An 18,364-nucleotide genomic window follows, 5' to 3' on the forward strand; every position below is an offset into this window, starting at 1 on the left:
AAGCACTTGTCTTCACTGGGCATGAGCTCTGATTTGCCTATTATAAGCAAATAAGCACTGGCTGTTCTGACAAACTAAGCTGGATGAGAAATTTGGTATGATTCTTTACAGCATCTTCCTTTCAAAGTAATAATGTTAGAAAAATACTATCATACTACAGAAATGACAATGAATAGGACTCTTGTTAAAAAAAATGTGCTCACTTTTGAAAAATGTATCTCTTATACTCTTCTTCACCTTTCTGGTAGAATTAATTTAGTATTTAATTACAGTAATTTCACGACTATAAGGCGCACCAGATTATAAGGCGCACCTCCGGGAGTCAGCAAATTTTGCAACTTTGTACATTATATAAGGCGCACTGGACTATAAGGCGCACTTTTTTTTTGCAGCGAAGATCTGTGCCATGTGCAACAAAGTAACGAATTAGTAACCGAATCCTGCAATTGTGGAGTTTACTGGCAGGTGCTCAATTTGCAAACATTTTTCACAGATTGGTGTAGCCTTTAAATGCAGCCCCAAGTGTCCTCCCCATGCGTGGGCCCCGGCAATCCCGCCTGCCCCCGGCTGCCACGGTTTGGGGTGGCTAGGGGAGGCTCGGGGCCGCCCGCGGCTCGGGATGGCGCGGGGGCCACCCATGGCTCGGGGTGGTGCAGGGGCCGCCCACTCCCTCCCTCCCCATGCGGCTCCTGCTGACCGGGGGCTGCCCGGTCCCGCCCACCCCGCATGGCTCCTGCTGACCAGGGGCTGCCCGGTCCCGCCCACCCCGCGCTGCTCCTGCCGGCCTCGGCCACCCGGTCCCGCCCCCCCCACAGCTCGGCTCACGACTCGCCTTCCAGGTTGGCAAATTTTGCAACTTTGTACATTATATAAGGCGCACCGGACTATAAGGCACACTTCTGGGTTCAGACCAAAATTTTAGTCAAAAGGGTGTGCCTTATAGTCGTGAAATTACTGTAGTGGTAGACTGAAAATACTGAGCTTTTACATTCTTTACTAGATTCCTTCTCACACCATACTATTGTGTGATTTAAATGATCAGAGGTGTATTGGAGTGCTCAAAAGCCTTACAAGGGTCACATTTTTCTCTCCCAGATACTGGAGTGTTTGCAGTGGTGAATAGTCACTCTCTCTCTTTGCTGGGAAAACTGGCAATCAGTGCTGCTTTTAACATTGTCTACATCTACACATCAGAACTTTATCCCACAGTCATAAGGTAACACAAATCAATTTTAAGTCTTCATTTTTCTGTTTCTCTTACATGATAATCTTTTATTTCTCTTATTTTTTTTCTATTCACTATAGTAGATGTAGTTTTACTTCTGAAATTTCTTCTTTTATCATCTTCTCACTCCCTCTTCCATCAAATTTGCAGTGTTCTCTTCAGACTAACCATATTTTTATGTAACAGTAAAATAGACCTTTAGCTGCTTGGCGTGCTTACAACTCCCTTTCTACTAATAAGGGTAACTATAGCACTGCTGATATTTATTTTAATGAGTGCTTTATAAAGCCAGACAACTCTATCATCATACATGCTTGCCCAGGAACATTGAAGATGGCTGATCAATAAGCTTTATAAAAGTAACTTTATACTTCACAGGCTGTGTGTCAGCAACAGTAAGGTTTCACTCACTAGGGGCAAAAATACCCCCTGCTTGTGCTGACAGAGGAGAAGGAAGCTTCTGCCATGTGGGTGTGTATGATGGTCAGCCACCAGTGAAACCATACTGTGGTTTTTTTTGATGAGTGGGTAAATCTGATGATAAGTAGGATTTGAATAAATTGACCAGAGTTTCAGACAGAGGCAAGATGCATGAACTGGAAACACGCTTGTTTTGCCTAGGTGTGTATGGAAAATTTCTGAATGTAAAGGGGATTTTTGCTTTATTTTAATCACAAAAACATGTTTCATTCCTGTCTTGGGATGCTTTCAGTTGCATTTGGCTTTTCTTTGCCAGTTAATGTACTCAGGGTCATGACTGATGAGTCTTTTTCCTTGCTCAATAACACTTTTCAAAAGAATTAATGATTTTTTGTTTTCTTCATAGGAATGTTGGAATGGGTGCCTGCTCCATGTTTTCTCGTGTTGGTGGAATCATTGCACCTTTTGTCCCTTCATTGGTTTGTCTGGACTTCTGTTACGTGTATTTTTGTTTTGTGGCTCTGGTGTATCAGAGGCTTAAAGAGATGGGAATGTTTGGTATAAATTCCATATATAAAGATACATAAATGGCCTATCTTCACAGTATCATGGAAGGCTTTCAAAAGCATTGCATTATCATGTGTATGGTTAGACAAAACCTCAACATGATTTAATTTAGAAGGTATTTTAGTTCTGTAGGAATTTTGGGACCTAGCTAGTGGATCTTAAAATATAATAATTTCAAATCACCAAGATGGTGATACCTAATTTTAAACCATGCACAAGCAATAGCAAAAGATCCATGTGTTTAAAAGAACTACTGCATCAAAATTAAGCACATGGGCTCAATAACTCATATTTTTGAGAAAAAGTTCGTTTTACTGTCAGTGCACTTCATTAAATATCCATGAGTTATAAATATCAGCAAAGCAGTTTGTCTTTCAGTAAATAAAGGTGTTGTGGAGATCTGATACACCAGCAAGGCAAGGAAACATTCTGAAGAACAAAACATGGGGATGATGCCGTTACTTTCCTGTGCTTAGAGTGTTACATGTATGTAGGTAAAAAGTGTGCCAGTTTTTTCCCAGCTATTTGCTGAGGCCCATTGACAACTCCTTTAATGTGACAGATTTCATCTCAGGTGACTTTCCTCTTTGCCATTTACATGTGAGGCAGAAGATTAGCAAAAGGGCAGGTGAGCACAGGGGGCCTTTTAATCTGCAGAACGAAGTGCTGGACAGGTGAGAGTGTGAGTACCTCTGGGAAAAACAGGCAAAGCCAAGACTGCTGCCAGTCTACCAAGTGGATTTAATAGGCAGCTTTTATGTAGCAGTTGGGGCATCCATTATATTGTGTCTGCCAGACATTTGATACTGCATAAGACACAAATCTAAGATGGTAATGAATATATGAATATTGAATAATGAAGGAGTTCCATGACAATGAAAGTAGTTCTGGTTAAGTAACAAATGAACCCTGATTTGAGAAAACAAGAAATTATTTTTGTATTTCATAATTTCTGCCAGTATTTTAATGCATTTTCAGTGTCTTTTGTCTGGAGATTTCATAATAGTAAAAATAGGAGAAGTTAACTGCTGAGATAAGAGATGAAATGTTGGTCTTATATTTGATCACAGCCTGTTATTTTCCTCAATTTAGAATTGCTCTCTATAATGTGAGTTTTTGAAACAAACAGCTAAACACTTTCCCATTTTTAAAATAAGCCTTCTTTACTGTGAAAACAGGGACAGGCATCAGAGGAGTATAAACATTGCTGTCACAGGTAATGCGAGGAATGTCAAAGCTTAGCTGAAGTTAAAACTAGCAAGGAGCATAAGTAGGGATTCTGTCAGCTTGTGGAAATTCAGTGAAAACACCTACTGATGAATGGAATGGGCATCCTATTGGTGATGGGATGACTCAGTCTTGAGAGACAAAGCTTGACTCCAATACTCTGCCTATCTGCACAGCTGAGGAAGCAGAAGGCCGGCAAACAGTAGGAGGAGCAGTGGGTTCAAGAGCACTTAGAGCTGAAGGCTTTCCATTCCGTTGGGTAAGATTACATAAGAATGGTTGTGATAGTGAAGCGAGTGTTCATCATCTGTGATGAACCACTATTGTAGTGAAGGATCACTGGTAGCTGGGAGAGGAAAAAGGCTAATCCTGTGTGTGCCTTCAGTATAAGAAAGTAGAACCTGGGTTTTACAAGCTGAGCACTTCTAATTCAGTCTGTGGGAGGATTGAGACATGACTTCCTAGAGTCTGTTTATAAGCATGTGAAGGCAAGAAAGGTAATTGGGATGAGTGAACATGGATTTATTAAGGACAATTCCTTCTCAGCCAACTTGATTTGATAGTCAGCCATTGATTGTGGAAGGCAGTATGGATGAGGAAAGGGTGGAGAGCAGGGAAGGCTTTTGTAAGGTTTTTGACACTATCCTGCATTGTTAGCATATTTTTATCACAAGTTTTGGCTTGGGATTAGATAGAAAATTTAGAAAATAATGTTTTTGAGAGGTGTAATGCAGCCTATAACAGTCTACTTGGAGGGGATATCACCATCCTTGGAGTTTCTTGGCTATTTGATTATGTGAAGCAGTGATCGATCTGATCTAATTGAGGCTGTAATTGTGCTTAGAGTAGGTGGTTGGCCTAGATGATCTCAAGAGATCTCCAAGCAGTATGTCTGTGTTTCTGAATTATCTTTTTCCCTATTACAAAGGGACACTGCATTTGTTAAAAAGTACGTATGTTAGAGGCAAGAACTGAGTTCAAATTCAGCAAGTGTTTCTTTTAATGTTCGTGACAAAATATGGGGGGTTCTAATAGTATTGACAGGATACAATTGGCAACACTGGTAGAAAACCCAACTAATCAAACAAAAAAGCCCACAGCAGAAGGGTTGGTGACTTTTGTGCTAAATAGGAGCACAAACACTGTCAGAGGGAATGGTTATAAAGGTTAGGTCCTTTAATATGCAACATGAACTACAAAGAACCAATCTCAATCTAACTCTGTTATTTTTTCCAGAAATCTGTACAGTGGTCTCTGCCTTACATTGTGTTTGGAGGAACTGGTCTGTTGTCTGGGCTCTTAAGCTTATTGTTGCCAGAGACTTTAAACAGCCCTTTGCTAGAAACTATTTCAGACCTGCAGGTGTGCTCCTACTGGAGGCTGGGTGATGAAGCTATGTCACTACAAGCGCTAGATGGTTCACAGGTATACTAGTTTTTTTTCCTAGTACTCTTCTGTTGTGTTTATTTCAGCTCTCAGCTTGAATCTGCTACTCTGAATAGATTAGGATAATGATTCTTGGCCTGTGGAGGATAGGCCCCAAGGAGAAGATAATGTAGACGCTGCCATCATGTCTGAAATGTTTTCTGGAAATGCAGGCTGAAATATAGGTGGATTAATTCATCCCTTCAAGGCCACAAGTGTACATTTCCCTTTGGGATGTAGTGGTATCTGTGTGTCTCTAATCTCTAAGACTGACTGCTGCAGTGTGCTTCAGCCAAAGCTGGACACTGAAGCTTGAGAAGCCTTAGATCTTAACAAAACCAGAAGCCTGTTTGTGAAGGGATGCTCTCAAAGGCAGCACACTACTTCTGACCTGTCCCAGCTGTTCTGCAGTGCCAGTTACCAGGTCTGTCCTAGACAGGCTCTGAATGGGTTAACACCAGACTAAATTCTGAGATCCCTCCCACTATTGGCTCTGGGAAATGAGATTCGTTGAAAACATTGGAACTACAAAACTCCCAGGTATAAGCATAAAAAATGTGGCAGCAGGATGTTTCTCAATGAGGTTTCCTTGAATTGTGTTTTTCAGATTGCTTCATTTTGTTAAACTCCTGGACACCTCTCTAGGTGTCTGTATCTTCCAGTCATGTGGAGGTTTTTTTGACATGGTTACTTCTCTGAATGAAGTGGGATTAGAAAGAAGAAGGTAGAGAGCTGGAAGTGGGTGTTTGAATTTGGATAAATTTTAAAGTTTAAATCCTGGTCCCAAAACTTTAAGTATCGAGGGACTTACAGAAATAGAATAAGCAGTCAGAAGACTTGAAGGGAAACTCGTAACAAAAAATGTTAGTTGTCCCATTAGTCTGAGAGATGAGACTGGATCCTTTTAACACCTTTATTTTCATTTGAATAGTGGTTGGTTGAGCACTCTGAGAATCACAGGTAGTCATACATATTTTCACAGAAATCATGTACTTCTAGAGTAGGGACATTTGCTTTCTATCAGAAGCTTCAATACGTTGCCTTGTTTACCAAGTTTAGCTGTAATAGTTCTTGATAGGAGAGCACTGTTTAGTGACAAAAGCACCCTTGAAGAAAGGCTGAAAAAGGCAGCCCTGTAACTGTTAATTTTATACTTTATCTAGTTTACGTGCTTATTTTATAAACATTTTCAAGCATACTCGATAATGTGTTACAGCACCACATTCTTGCTGACTACACAAATCCATCATATACATTTACATCAGCTGTTATTTTGGTAATTACATGATTGTTACATCTTACTTGTTCAGATGGTTTACCAACAAAAGCAATTTTTGCAAGCAGTGCAGGTGTTACAGATTAGAGGTGGGAAGTCACATTTTAATTTTCTTTAACCAACTACAATCGGTATTACCCTTTGAAGTGGCAAGTATTGTCTGTTAGTGTTCCCACAAATTGGTTTGCTTATGTCAGTCAGTACTCTCAGGTTTAAATCTTCTTTGTTTGTGCTTCTGTAGGCTTCTTAAAAATCCCAACCTGAACAGGACCCACGAAAGCGAATATTGTTCCGAATGTTCTTCAGGAATGTTTTGCCCAGATGGATTAAAATTACTGAATCCAAATGAAAAAGTCATTGGTTCAGGCCTTAACAAGGCGATGAGAAGTCTTATGAAGCTGTTGTAAAAAAGATTTAGAATTTATTTGGCATACCCGGAATTTGCCCTGTGGAATCCGTTGTCCTTTTGTACTGTTTTCAAGATAATGTGTTCTGATTGCCCAGAACAGAGGTTTTGTTCCTGTTAACATACATGAATGTGATATTCAAGTTGGACAGCATCCAATGACAGCCTGACTTTCCTCAAATAGGTTTAGAATTCTAGGGAAAAAAATGCCTAACATGATTCCCTTTACATCTTCTGACAGGTCATAGTGCTCAAACTGCTTGAAATTCCTTTGCAGTTAACCCACATTGCTGTAGCAAAGCTCCTCTGCAGAGAGATCTGAAGCTACTGATTTTGCTTGCATGGTACTGTCAGTCAGGAGCACTATTTCCATTTCTCTATTTTTCACCCTCTGTCTCACTCTTCTTAGCATATGACTAGGCAGGCAGAGGTCTTAGGATGAATGCAAGCATACTGGGGAAAAATCCTAAATAATCAAAGTAGATGGAGTTTATACTAGCAGGTGACCCTTTTTGATTGGAATAATTTGTGTCAGTTCCATGGAAAAATGCTACACTGGCCAAATAAAAATCAATTAGCTATAACAGCTGACTTTATTTTGGATATATGGTATAAATTATGTTGTGAAAAGGACTCTGACTGGAGTAGGTGTGCTATAATAGGGATTTTGCCTTCTGAACATACAGCGTGGTAATGGTTTTTCCCTTTTCTGTAACCCTTTGATTTGGTATTGCAGGGATATTGTTTAATTCAATTTGCACAGTAAAATATCTGTGCTACCCAAGGGAAAGTATTACTTCTGGATGGAGAAGCTTACCTAAACAAGTAATGTGTGTTCTGAGCTGTGGTGAGCTATGTTTCCAGTAATTCTCCACAGAGTAGGCACCTTCGACTAAATTTAAGAAAGTTTAGTAGATTAACCACTTCAGAACCACTCTAGCCAGTCTCTCCTGCATGTATTCTCTAGTGTACTGGTGGAGCAGAAAAAGTCCACCCACTACAATTCCATGTCTCTTAAGGCTACTTGGAGGAAGCAAGGATTTGAATTCACATAATGTCTTTTACAAAATTTTAATGCAGTAGTTTCACCTGTGTTTTCTTACCTTTTCTATACCAGCATTTTATAGAAGTGTAATGGTTCATGCTCATGTACGTTGAGATTGATTTAGTGGCTTCAGTCTAACTAATGACTTTCTTTTTGCTTCTAGTCTGGAGACGAAGACAGCTCTACAGGGAGTGGAAGTGAATATGAGGAGTTCTGTGATGCTGATGAAGAGACTCATATGATCAAGTAATGAAAAGAAGAAACACTGACCTATTTTATGCCTCTTCTTGCCCAGTCAGTCCAGCAGTATGACAAGTACTGGGGACCTTGCTTTCCAGGCAATGTAATTGGGCAAGTGCTTGTGTTTTTTCTTACTAGGAGAGGGATTTAAGTACTGTTCAGACTAATGACATCACTGATGCTCTCCATATGAGGCAGGCATTTCAATTCTTGTGGTTCAGAATGACAGTGCGTGGACTGTATTTGAAGCCAGGTGAGACAGCAAGAGCGGGATGATGTATTTCAGAAGCCCAGGAAATAATCTAGGCTTAGACAGATTTGGACAGATCATTAGTGCACATGTATTTCCTTTTCTTCTTAGTATTTCTTTTCAAGGTGGTGGATTTTGTTTCAGTACAGATTGGTAAACCTGGAAGCAACCACTGATATTTTTCCGAAAGGGTAAAAGTGGTCAGAGACTGTGTTGTGTGTTACTTCAATGGGAACAAATTGCTGAACTTGTATGTTAAAATGGCTTTTGCATATTTGGTAGAGAAGAGACAGCTGTGAACAAAAGGTTTTTCTGTGTGGGCACCTGTGCAGAGTTACAGGTGCAGCTGATTAGTCATGAGCTAGGCTTAAACTTAGTGATAATGGAAGGCTGGGAGGACGGACTACACAAAAGAGCAGCCACAAAGCCTGTGAGCGTAAGGAACATTACTGACTTTTTTCCTTCTTTTCATACACAAAGCTTTTTCTTGGTCTGTCTTGAGCATATGTTTGCTACATTTTCCCCACATCTCAGCATGTCTGTTCATAGCTTTGCCTACTTTTGCCTTGTCCTCACTTTACCATAAGTATTGAAGCTCAGCAACTTCTCTGTGGAGTGAAATAATTCTGTGATGGATATAATTTCCTGGGTGTGACAAAGGTAAGGTATTTATCATGTACCGTGTGTGTGGTGTATTAGAATGTATAGCTCACTTTTCTGGACCTATCTGGGTCTTTATTTCTGGAAAGGCTTAACTCTGAGTGGTAAGAGGAACTGTGGGGTGCTGTTATATTTTGGGTGTTGTCAGGAAGCTGCTAGTGTTTATTTTAAAATCTTGTATGTAGCTATGATTTTCCTTTAAAAAGAAAGCAAATCTCTTTTGAATCTTTTTGGTTACTTGATATTTTTAACCAGTGCTTGCTCAAGCACTTGGTTACTTGACCTTGTTAAGGAAAACAACTTCACTTTCCTGTTTTCACTGAGCTTTCTATAAGTGCTGCATTAGAGGGATATGTAATCCTGAAATATGAAACATGAACATGTGAAATGTTCAAACTACAAAAATGAGGCCTTACAAAGATTCACTTTTCTTGATTGCATTGTCATCTTCATCCTCTAACCTGTGGCTTTCTCTTTGTTAAGATTGGTTTCCATGAAATGTTGATCTTTCCTACTTTGAGTTCCTAGCAAAGTGCCACACAGTGGCAGCAAATATATTTTCAGGCTGATGAACCATTTTCTGCTGATCCAGGAATTAAAAAAGGTGGGTCTAAAAATATTAAAAAGCTGTCTGCTGGATATTTCATGGTTAAACTGAGTTCTTTTACTCTGCAAGGAAGTGAAAGTAAACAGCATCTGGAGTTTGCATCTAGCTGCTTGAACTTCATTCACTGGGAGGTGTAATGCTGAGCAAGGTGCAGCTGCCCTGGTTGGTGCAGAGGACAGCCCAGAGTCTGCAGTTTCACACATGCAACAATCCATTTGGATCTGAACTTGATCCAGGTGTTGACTGTGAGACAAGTTGGGAACTTCAGTCCGCATGGACTGTCTGTAATATTGTTATGTTTTTTGCCTGCATTATGAGTGTCACTGGAAGAATTCTCAATCATGGTCTTTGTTCCCCACCCCCAACTGATGAGTAGTTGTTTGTAGGTGTGGCACTTTTTAACACAAGTGGGTAGTCTTTCTGCCTTATTTGGCCCTTTTGTGTATAAGAAAATTTCACCAAATAGGGTACTCAGAAATAGTTGGAAAAGTTGAATCTATTCAAATATTTTTAAATTTTTTACTCACACTTTAATTTATGGACAGCTGTTAAAATGACTTTTTATTGCTGATGGCAAACAACAGTAAGCCTGACAGTATTAACATGTTGCCAAGAGCTAACAGTTGTTTTTAGGTGTTTGTTGCCTGTGTCCTTCTTTGGGTGTTGGGTGGAATGTGTCAGGAACTGTCATTATCTTCTCCTGGCAGCCCTGTGTAATGCCACAAGACCCTCAATAGAATTTTCATTAACAGTAGAATGCTGCAATTGTTCAAGTGGAGAAGATTACTCTTTACAGGACCTGAGCTAGATTTTGTTGGTCTTCAATTAAAATTTATCTCTTCACTCATGCACTTTTATATCATTGGTATGCATATGTAAAATTGCAAAAACAAGAGTGAAGACATAATGAGTGATTTTTTGGCATAGGAATTGCTGCTCTTCTTTTAACTTTAAATCTGTCCAGTGTTTTCACCTTTGGAATTTTGAAGGGAATATTTAAAAGAGAATTTTAAATCTTCCATTGTTACTTTCCCATATCAGTTAATTAAGAAAGTTTAGAGCAGAGAATCCCTGCAGGAGGAGCTCAGCAACATAAGCATGAGACTTTGCTCTCCAGTTTTGTGTTCTGAAGTTCAAATCCATTAGATTAATAAAGTTTCTTTTTTGTTCATTTGTACTATAAGCTGGCCTTCTGGTACTGAAACCTGTAGGATCAATTTTCTTCTTACCCGTGATATGTAATGCTCTACAATATTGAGATTAGTTGTGTCTGAGTGTCTGGGTAGTAAGTTTGTCATGAGGAACTATTGGAAAGCAGAGGATGATGCAGCATTGGATAGTCAGTTTAGTGCATGTTGTAGTGCTAGGAGTCTGAGACCAAGGTTCTTGCTGTAGTTTAGTGCAGTATAATAATCTTCTGCCATGTTTTTGCTAGAGTAGCCAGTAGTGTTAGCTATTTTCATGTTGTGCAGGCACTAAGATACCACTTTTCCCAAGACAGAATTTCTTCTCTGAATTCCTTTGGCTGTGGTTTTTTGGTTTTGTTTTGATTTGGTTTTTTTTTCCAGGTAGCTCGCTTAGTGGGGTTATGCCAGAGAGAAGAGAGCCTTTCCCATGGTGCTGATTAGTCAGGTCTCAGCAGAATCCCAAACATACCTCACATACCTGGGGAGCTCACAAGTGATAAGTGAATACAGCTAAGAGTGACAAGTCATGTGAGGCAGCACGGAGGAGAATGAGCTGGAAGAAGTTAAAAAAAAAGATTCAACTGAAACACTTTAGGGCTAGGGTAAATAAAGCACAAAATAACAGCTGTTGGGTAGAAATGCCCTTCTTGCTCCTTGTCTTGTCTTGACTTGAAGCTTTTGCTTTCAGAGCTAGTATTGGTTCCAGGATGACATATTGGGGATATCAGTTTCATAATTTCCTTTTTAATGTCTACTGTGTCCAGCACTGCCTCTTCAGTGATGAAACATTTATTTGGATCAAAATAAAATGTGGCCTGCCTCTTTTCTTTTGGTCTCAGCTTCTTTATGAAATGGCATTGCACCAATATAATTAAAATTGCAAAGCCCTGTTTTGGAGATTGTTGTATAACTGGTCATTGTGGCTTAATTTGCCAGCTTTCCTTTAGGATAGGAAGGTTAGAATTATTTGTTGTGTTTGTCATACAAACTCTTGTGAAATTATGCTTCAGCCTTCTAAAAGGATTTTACTACCTGGCTTCTTTTGGTAGGCTGAAGAGAATACAATACAAAAGTGATTAGACAAGTTCATTTTTTTAAATTTCTCCTGAAAACAAAGCTAGTGCTCTCTGTTTAGGAATTGGGAAAGTGTTGTTCAGAGACCCCTGACATACCAGAAATTTAGAAGCTATGTTTTAATGGAAAGCCAGAGATGACTCTGTATTCAGGTCAGGATACTGAGTGAAGAACCTCTCCAGAGATACCTAACTAACATGGAGCAGGTTGTAGCTTGTTTCTGGCATTGTTATAGTCAAGGCTTTAAGGATAGGAGCCACATGCTCATCAGCTCCATGCCAATGTTTCCAAACTGTGTGGATCTTCTGAGGTAAGTAGGATATCATTTACGAAACCATGGGGGATGCAGTTGAGCCATACATTTTACACTGTATTTCAGCTAAGCATATAAAAGCAGTTTGCAAGAGAATGTTTTTCTTGCACTGAGGAAAAGGGAAAAGTGAGGAATTTTTTCATGGAGTGTGTTAAAGGATCATTTGAGCTAAAACTCTTGTTCCTATGTCTTCTCAATGCAGATAATAATCACTGAATAGAGATTGGGTTAGTAGTATTTTGTTTTAGCTGAAGGTTGATGTGCTGTTTATCGCTTTTCCCACCCTATGAGAGCCTCTCTGGTCATGCTCTTTGACACAGCTGAATCTGTGACAGCAAACTGTGAGCTGTGCAGTAAAGATGTCAGAAAAGCCTAAGAGCGGTGCTGTCATTTGATGGTGAAAGTTAGTCTAGCCTGACACAATGCTTGTATCAGAAATATCTATATTCAGCTGTTTACCAAACCGGAGACTTAGGGTATAGCTATATTTTGAGTCTCATTCATTGTATCTTACTGCAAGATGTGTGGTAGAAAGACACCTACCTAAGAAAACCTCTTTTGGCAGATCTAAATGTAGAATTGGAAGATGAATAAATTTATACATGATTTTTCCATGCTGTGTATTTTAATGTATTTTAATTTTGTCTAGTTTGTTGTAGCCTTCAGATTTTCCAGGTGCTACTGTTATTTAAGGCTAGTAGAGCTGGGTAAAACTTTTACCCAGATAGTCTGAATTTACTGAACCTTCTCATCTTAATTTTGGTACTGTTCTCTGTTTCTGTCATTCTGAAAAATGCTCCTGTATTGCCTAATAGGGAACTGATTTTTTTGTTCTAATTTGAAGTACCTGTTATGTAAAAGTAGTCTTTCATTTCCGCAGTCAGTTTTATATGGGACTATGTGTAAAGTAACATCATAGAATTGGATTATGTAAGTGCCAAAGACAGTTTTTGCTGCAAAGCAATACTCCAAAACTAGTTCTAGTTGCCTACATTTAGAATTTATCTATGCAACCTGCCAGAACTGGTATTTACAAGCATCCCTGAGACTATAGGGACAGAGTGTTACCTTTGTTTACTTGTCTTTCATTGCTCAGTTCACTTAAGTAGCTTTTGTTTCTGAGTAACCAAAGAAATTAAATGAAGGATAAAAGTGTTTGTTTTGTAGAACATTCAGAATTTATACTATGTAGCCATTACAGAGAAATCTGCAGGACCTGTTTGATTCTGAGTCGCAAATGTCAAAGTTTAATTTAAGACTGATAAAACCTGGTTAAAAACTGCACACTGTAATTTGTTAATTCATTCATCAGTCTTACAAATTAGCATTGCTAGTAAACAGTTTGCCTGGAACTTCATGGGATCTAGCAGAATTTTATAAAATGCACACTCTGTTTAAAGCATTGCTAAATAATAATTTATGGATTTTAAATCCCTATTACAACTAATATTCACTGCAAGTCAACTTTGTCATGACTGCATGTTTGTCAGCAAAAAAGCAGGTGGGTAAAACTTCGTGCAGCAAGGACTGATTAGACCCAGAAGAAGGATTATTTCTTTCAAGCCATTCCCCACTATGCATACAGAATAAAGGGGGGAGCACAGGGTGTATACAGCAAGACTGTAGGATATATTTAAATACTTGCCTGCCCTCATTCACTAAAGGTTTCTAGAGAAAATCTGTCTTTATCATGCATGTTACTGCTTCTTACCAATACACCTGAAGTGCTCATATTATACCTACTCTGTCAGGAGCCAGGCAGAAAGTACAGCGGTAAGAAAACTTTTGCCAGTATTGAAAGTTGTATTTACAGTAATTTCATGATTACAAGCCGCACCTAATTATGAGCCGCATCTCCGAGTGTTGGCAACCTTTACCTATTTGTCCATACATAAGCCGCACCTGATTATAAACCGCTCTGTCGTTCACAGCGAGGACCCGCGTGCAGCAAAGTTGGCAATCAGTAACAGAATCGCGGGATCGTGGGGTTTACTGGCTTGGCTCAGGGCCACGTGGGCTCAGCCTGCTCGGGGCTGCCGACAGGGTCGAGTGAGCCAGCTCAGCAGGGCCGCTCAGGGCCGGCCACCGCTGCTGCTGGGCTCGCTTGCCCTGGTCCGGCTCTACCCTGTGGCGGCAGGCGGGCACGGAGCCCCCCCCACCCGCTCCCGTGGCACCGGTGAGAGGTGGGCACGGAGCCCCACCGCCCACTCCCGCGGCGCCGGTGAGAGGCGGGCACGGAACCTCCCCGCCTCTCCCTCGGGCCACGGGGCCAACAGGAGGGAGCCCCCCACCTCTCCCTTGGGCAGCAGGGCCGGCAGGAGGGAGCCCCCATCCCCTCCCCCGCGCTGCTGACGCGGAACCCACCTCCACCCGCCGTGCAACAGACTAACCAATTTGTAACAGTCGCACAATCCCGGGTTTTACTGGCAGGTGCTGGGCTCCTCACCTCGGCTTCTACTTCTGGGTTTGGAAATTTCAGAATTTTTTTCATATATTAGCCACTCCTGAGTGTAAGCCGCATTTCTGGGGTGGGATCAAAATTTTAGTCAAAATGGTGCGACTTATAATCGTGAAATTGAAAATATCCTGAGAGAGGTATCTGGTACACCTGTTTTCAAACAAAATGTTTTTAAATTATGGAAGTCTGATTGGGAGACGTGAATTTCTGATGTTAGTCTGTAGGAATAATCAGTTTTGCAGATGCTGATGAAAGTAGTTACAGAGCAAACAACTGCTAGGTGATTTGTGATGAGAGTTGTGTATGCTTTGATTTCAAACATGCCTCTAAAATACTGGTTTCTAGTATTTGATCCCTTTCACTCCTCAAAATCCAAACCAAGTTTTATTTTGTTCTTCTTAAAACTTGAATGGAAAAAAAAAATGTGGAAATGGAAAGTGTACAGTAATTTCACGACTATAAGGCGCACCCTTTTGACTAAAATTTTCCCTCAAACCTGGAAGTGCGCCTTATAGTCCGGTGCGCCTTATCTGATGTACAAAGTTGCGAAATTTGCCAAACCGGAAGTGTGAGCTGTGAGCCGTGGGGGGAGCCGGAAGTGCCACGGCAGCCGGCTGGGGGCGGGCCTGGAGGCCCACGGCACCGCCCCTGCTGGGTGGAGGCGGGCCAGGGGGCCCGAGGCACCGCCCCCCTCAGGTCCAGGCAGTCCCGGGGGCCCATGGCTGCCGGGTGAAGGCGGGCCTGGGGGCCCACGGCACTGCCCCTTCCTGGGTCCAGGCAGTCCCGGGGGCCCACGACTGCCGGGTGAATGCCGCCCAGGTGGCTCGCGGCACCCGCCTTCCCGGGTCCAGGCAGTCCCGGGAGCACGTGGCTGCCGGGTGAATGCGGGCTAGGGGGCCCGTGGCACCCGCCTTCCCAGGTCCAGGCAGTCCCGGGGTCCCATGGTTGCCGGGTCCAGGGGGGCCCGGTGGCTCGCGGCACTGCCCCTGCCGGGTGGAGGCGGGCCTGGGGGCCAATGGCTGCCGGGTTGAGGTGGGGCCTTGGCCAACAACCGCGCGGGGTGAGCTGGGGGCAGAGCCTCGCTGCAAAAAAAAAGTGTGCCTTATAGTCCCGTGTGCCTTACCTGATCTACAAAGTTGCAAATTTTGCCGACTCCGGGGGGGGTGCGCCTTATAGTCCAGTGCCTTATGGTCGTGAAATTACTGTATTTTTCATATGGATAGTTTTATTGCACTCTCTTTGCTTCCTGAATCAAATACTGTTTTGATTTTGTAAGATACCTCTTTATGTTGAGCTTTTTTTTTTGTTACTTTTGTATTTAATTGATTTTGGGAAAACTACAAATAATTCCTTTTTTTATTTGTGTGGGAATACATGACTTAAAGTACTGAAGTCATCCTTTTCTTTCAAAGGTTCTGTCAAAGGCCTCTTAAATTTAGTTAAAAGACTGGAAACTTCCAAGGAGCATCATAATTGCACACTTAGAACATGGTTTTTCTGTATATATTATTTGCCTTTGAAAGGGACAGAAAGCCCTTAATTTTATACTAATGTCAGCTGAAGATATGACTTTTCAGGGGCGGTAAGTTTTGAGTTGCGAGCTTTCATCAATTTAATTTATTGCCAGTTAGAGTTTTTTATTACTGCTTTGGTATTGGAATTAAAAATAATGAAAACAATTAGGGAAAACACTGCTACTTTTCTCCAGACACCGGTCTTCCTTCTCTTTCCCCATGCCATCCTCCTTGGCTGCTTGTTATGCTCAGTCTCTTCAGCAAGGCAGCAGGCAGTGCAGGAGACTGAGAGCAGGCTGTTCTGCTTCTGTTTGTTCACTGCTCTTTGTTTCTTGTTCCACTGCTCTCTCCTGGGTTTCACCACCAGCCTCAGTCCCTTTAGAGTTGTAGCTCCTTTTGAGTCCACTCTCAGCCTCTGCTCAGGCTGATTTTTCTTTGGTGTTTCTCTTGCTCAGCTGTATCTCAGTTTCTCTTGTGCTGGCATAGGCTTATCCTTTTTCCTTATCCTATTGTAGCACTGTAATCTCTTTTTCTTGGCATCTACAGCCCTGTCTTAAACATGCTTTTGTCCACATGCCAGCAACTCCTCTGGCAGTGTTGGAGTGCAGTGGATCAGTGCTCACTAGGCCCAAGAGGCAGTGGGCTCTACCTGAAACATCTGAACATAAGGAAGCACCTTTTTAATGTCAGGGAGATGGAGCACTGGCAAGGGTTGCCTGGAGAGGTTGTGGAGTCTCCCCATGTATGCAGATGACCAGGAATCATGGTGACATGGTCCTAGGCAGTCTGCTTTAGTAGTTGACTCTGCTTGAGCAGGGAGGCTGGGCCAGGTGAGCTCCAGAGGTGCCTTCCATCCTCAGCCATTCTGTGATTCCTGTACTGGCTGCTGCTGAGCTGTCTGCAACCAGCACTGGCAGTCCCTGGCATCTCCCCTCACAAGACACCCTGCAGCTCTCTCACTGCCGAAGCCCTGACAGTCATGCTCGTACACCACTCTACAAGGTTTTCTTGCAAATCAAGTCCTGGGCTTGGGCTGACAGGTGGTTGGTACTGTGTTGCCTTTGTGTGTTGCTGTTGTCTTAGGTCAAGTAACTGCAACTCCTAAGGACATAAACGGACATTTCTAGCCAAGCTCTGTGTCTGTGTGCATTTACATCCTTGCTGATTTCAGAAGACAGAAGTTAGACCTCCTTTTGACCACAGGACCAGCCGAAGGAGTAAACTACTTTTTTTGCTGCTCCACATTTCATCAACATGAAAACAAATCTTTGTCTTGTCTCTATATCCTGTAGACTTTTGCATTGTTTTCTCATTCCTGCTTAATTTGAACTAACAATCAAAAGTCCTTTGAGAGATGATTAACAGGGAATTGGTAATGGGGGCAGGGAGAGCAGATTCAGTTCAAAAATGAAGTTGTATAGAGTTGATGTATGTACTGTTAATATTTAGTTTGGATTAAAGGAATACTGAGTCTTATGATTCTTCTATGTTAAAGTGAGGACTGATATATTTCAGAAGTACTTTCTCTTTAACTGTATTACCATGGTGTTATTAACTCAGGGCTGTACTGTTGGAAAGTCTGTTTGTAGAATACTATGTCTGAGAAGTCACAACTGAGACAGCATAAACTTTTCCATAGTAGACCTTTTACAGTGCTCTTTTCATATGTTCTGTGAATCTGTTGCATCCATCTTTTTAAGATATTCTTTGCCATAGGTGAGGGGCCATAACAAATGTTGAAATATTCAGAATAATTGCACTTATCTATTCTGTTTTCTTAATGTATTTTCTATGCATACTGCCTTACCTGTATGTATTGTACTGCACTGGAGGTATGAAAAGTAAATGTCAGGTTCTTAATTTGCAATATGTTAATGAGCTTTTAAAATAATTCTGTAATACTAAATATTTTCCATATTCAGTAATACTAAATATTATTCTCTGTCTACTAAGAGAGGGTGATAATGAGTAAGCCCAGGCGAATTTAGTCAAAAATTAATATTGGTGATCTTTACTTTCTCTTTTAATTTCAGAATTATTTCAATAATTTTAAATACATCTTTTAAGAATTTTGTAGAGGCTAACCTATGTTAGTAAGCCAACTTTTAGGTGATTTGTAACAACTCTGATACTGCCTCTGACTCATACAGTTCATCCAATGTCTTTGTAACTTATTTTGTGCCTTTACTTCCCCTGACACAAAATGTCTCAATAAAAACAAGTTCTTTTGCAACACCACAAACCTATTTTATTGTACTGATTTTTTTTTTTACTTGCCTGACCCTTTTGTTTTGTTTTGTGGAGGGACATGAAGCTGTCCGAATAGAATGGGTATTTCTAATGGACACTGCAGAAGAAAATTGACAAGGTAGAAAGCAGATCATTTTGGAAAGGCAGTGCTATAAAGCACCTGGGAAGCTGGGACTGTCAGTACTAATCAATATATTCCACCATATCTATCACAAACCAT

The 18,364-nt window shown here is 41.2% G+C and overlaps 2 protein-coding genes across 3 annotated transcripts in view; both read left to right on the top strand.

The window, feature by feature from the left end:
- SLC22A15 (solute carrier family 22 member 15) overlaps nucleotides 1–12,534 on the top strand; it is a 40,482-nt gene extending 27,948 nt beyond the window's left edge. The window contains exons 9-12 of one of the 2 annotated variants that reach the window (XM_033053274.1): nucleotides 1,096–1,216; nucleotides 2,052–2,124; nucleotides 4,676–4,864; nucleotides 7,755–12,534. In XM_033053274.1, the coding sequence (XP_032909165.1) occupies nucleotides 1,096–1,216; nucleotides 2,052–2,124; nucleotides 4,676–4,864; nucleotides 7,755–7,841 (470 nt within the window). In that variant the 3' untranslated portion in view covers nucleotides 7,842–12,534. Of the gene's footprint in view, nucleotides 1–1,095; nucleotides 1,217–2,051; nucleotides 3,699–4,675; nucleotides 4,865–7,754 lie in introns of those variants that run through there. The other variant, XR_004417169.1, reaches the window with a different exon arrangement.
- The window catches only part of MAB21L3 (mab-21 like 3), a 36,613-nt gene continuing 26,003 nt past the window's right edge, over nucleotides 7,755–18,364 (top strand). Inside the window, 1 exon segment of the mRNA XM_033053275.1 lies at nucleotides 7,755–7,837. The gene's annotated coding sequence lies outside the window, so the exon portion shown is untranslated.

This window comes from Catharus ustulatus, chromosome 2, assembly GCF_009819885.2.
Source record: "Catharus ustulatus isolate bCatUst1 chromosome 2, bCatUst1.pri.v2, whole genome shotgun sequence".
NCBI lineage: Eukaryota > Metazoa > Chordata > Aves > Passeriformes > Turdidae > Catharus > Catharus ustulatus.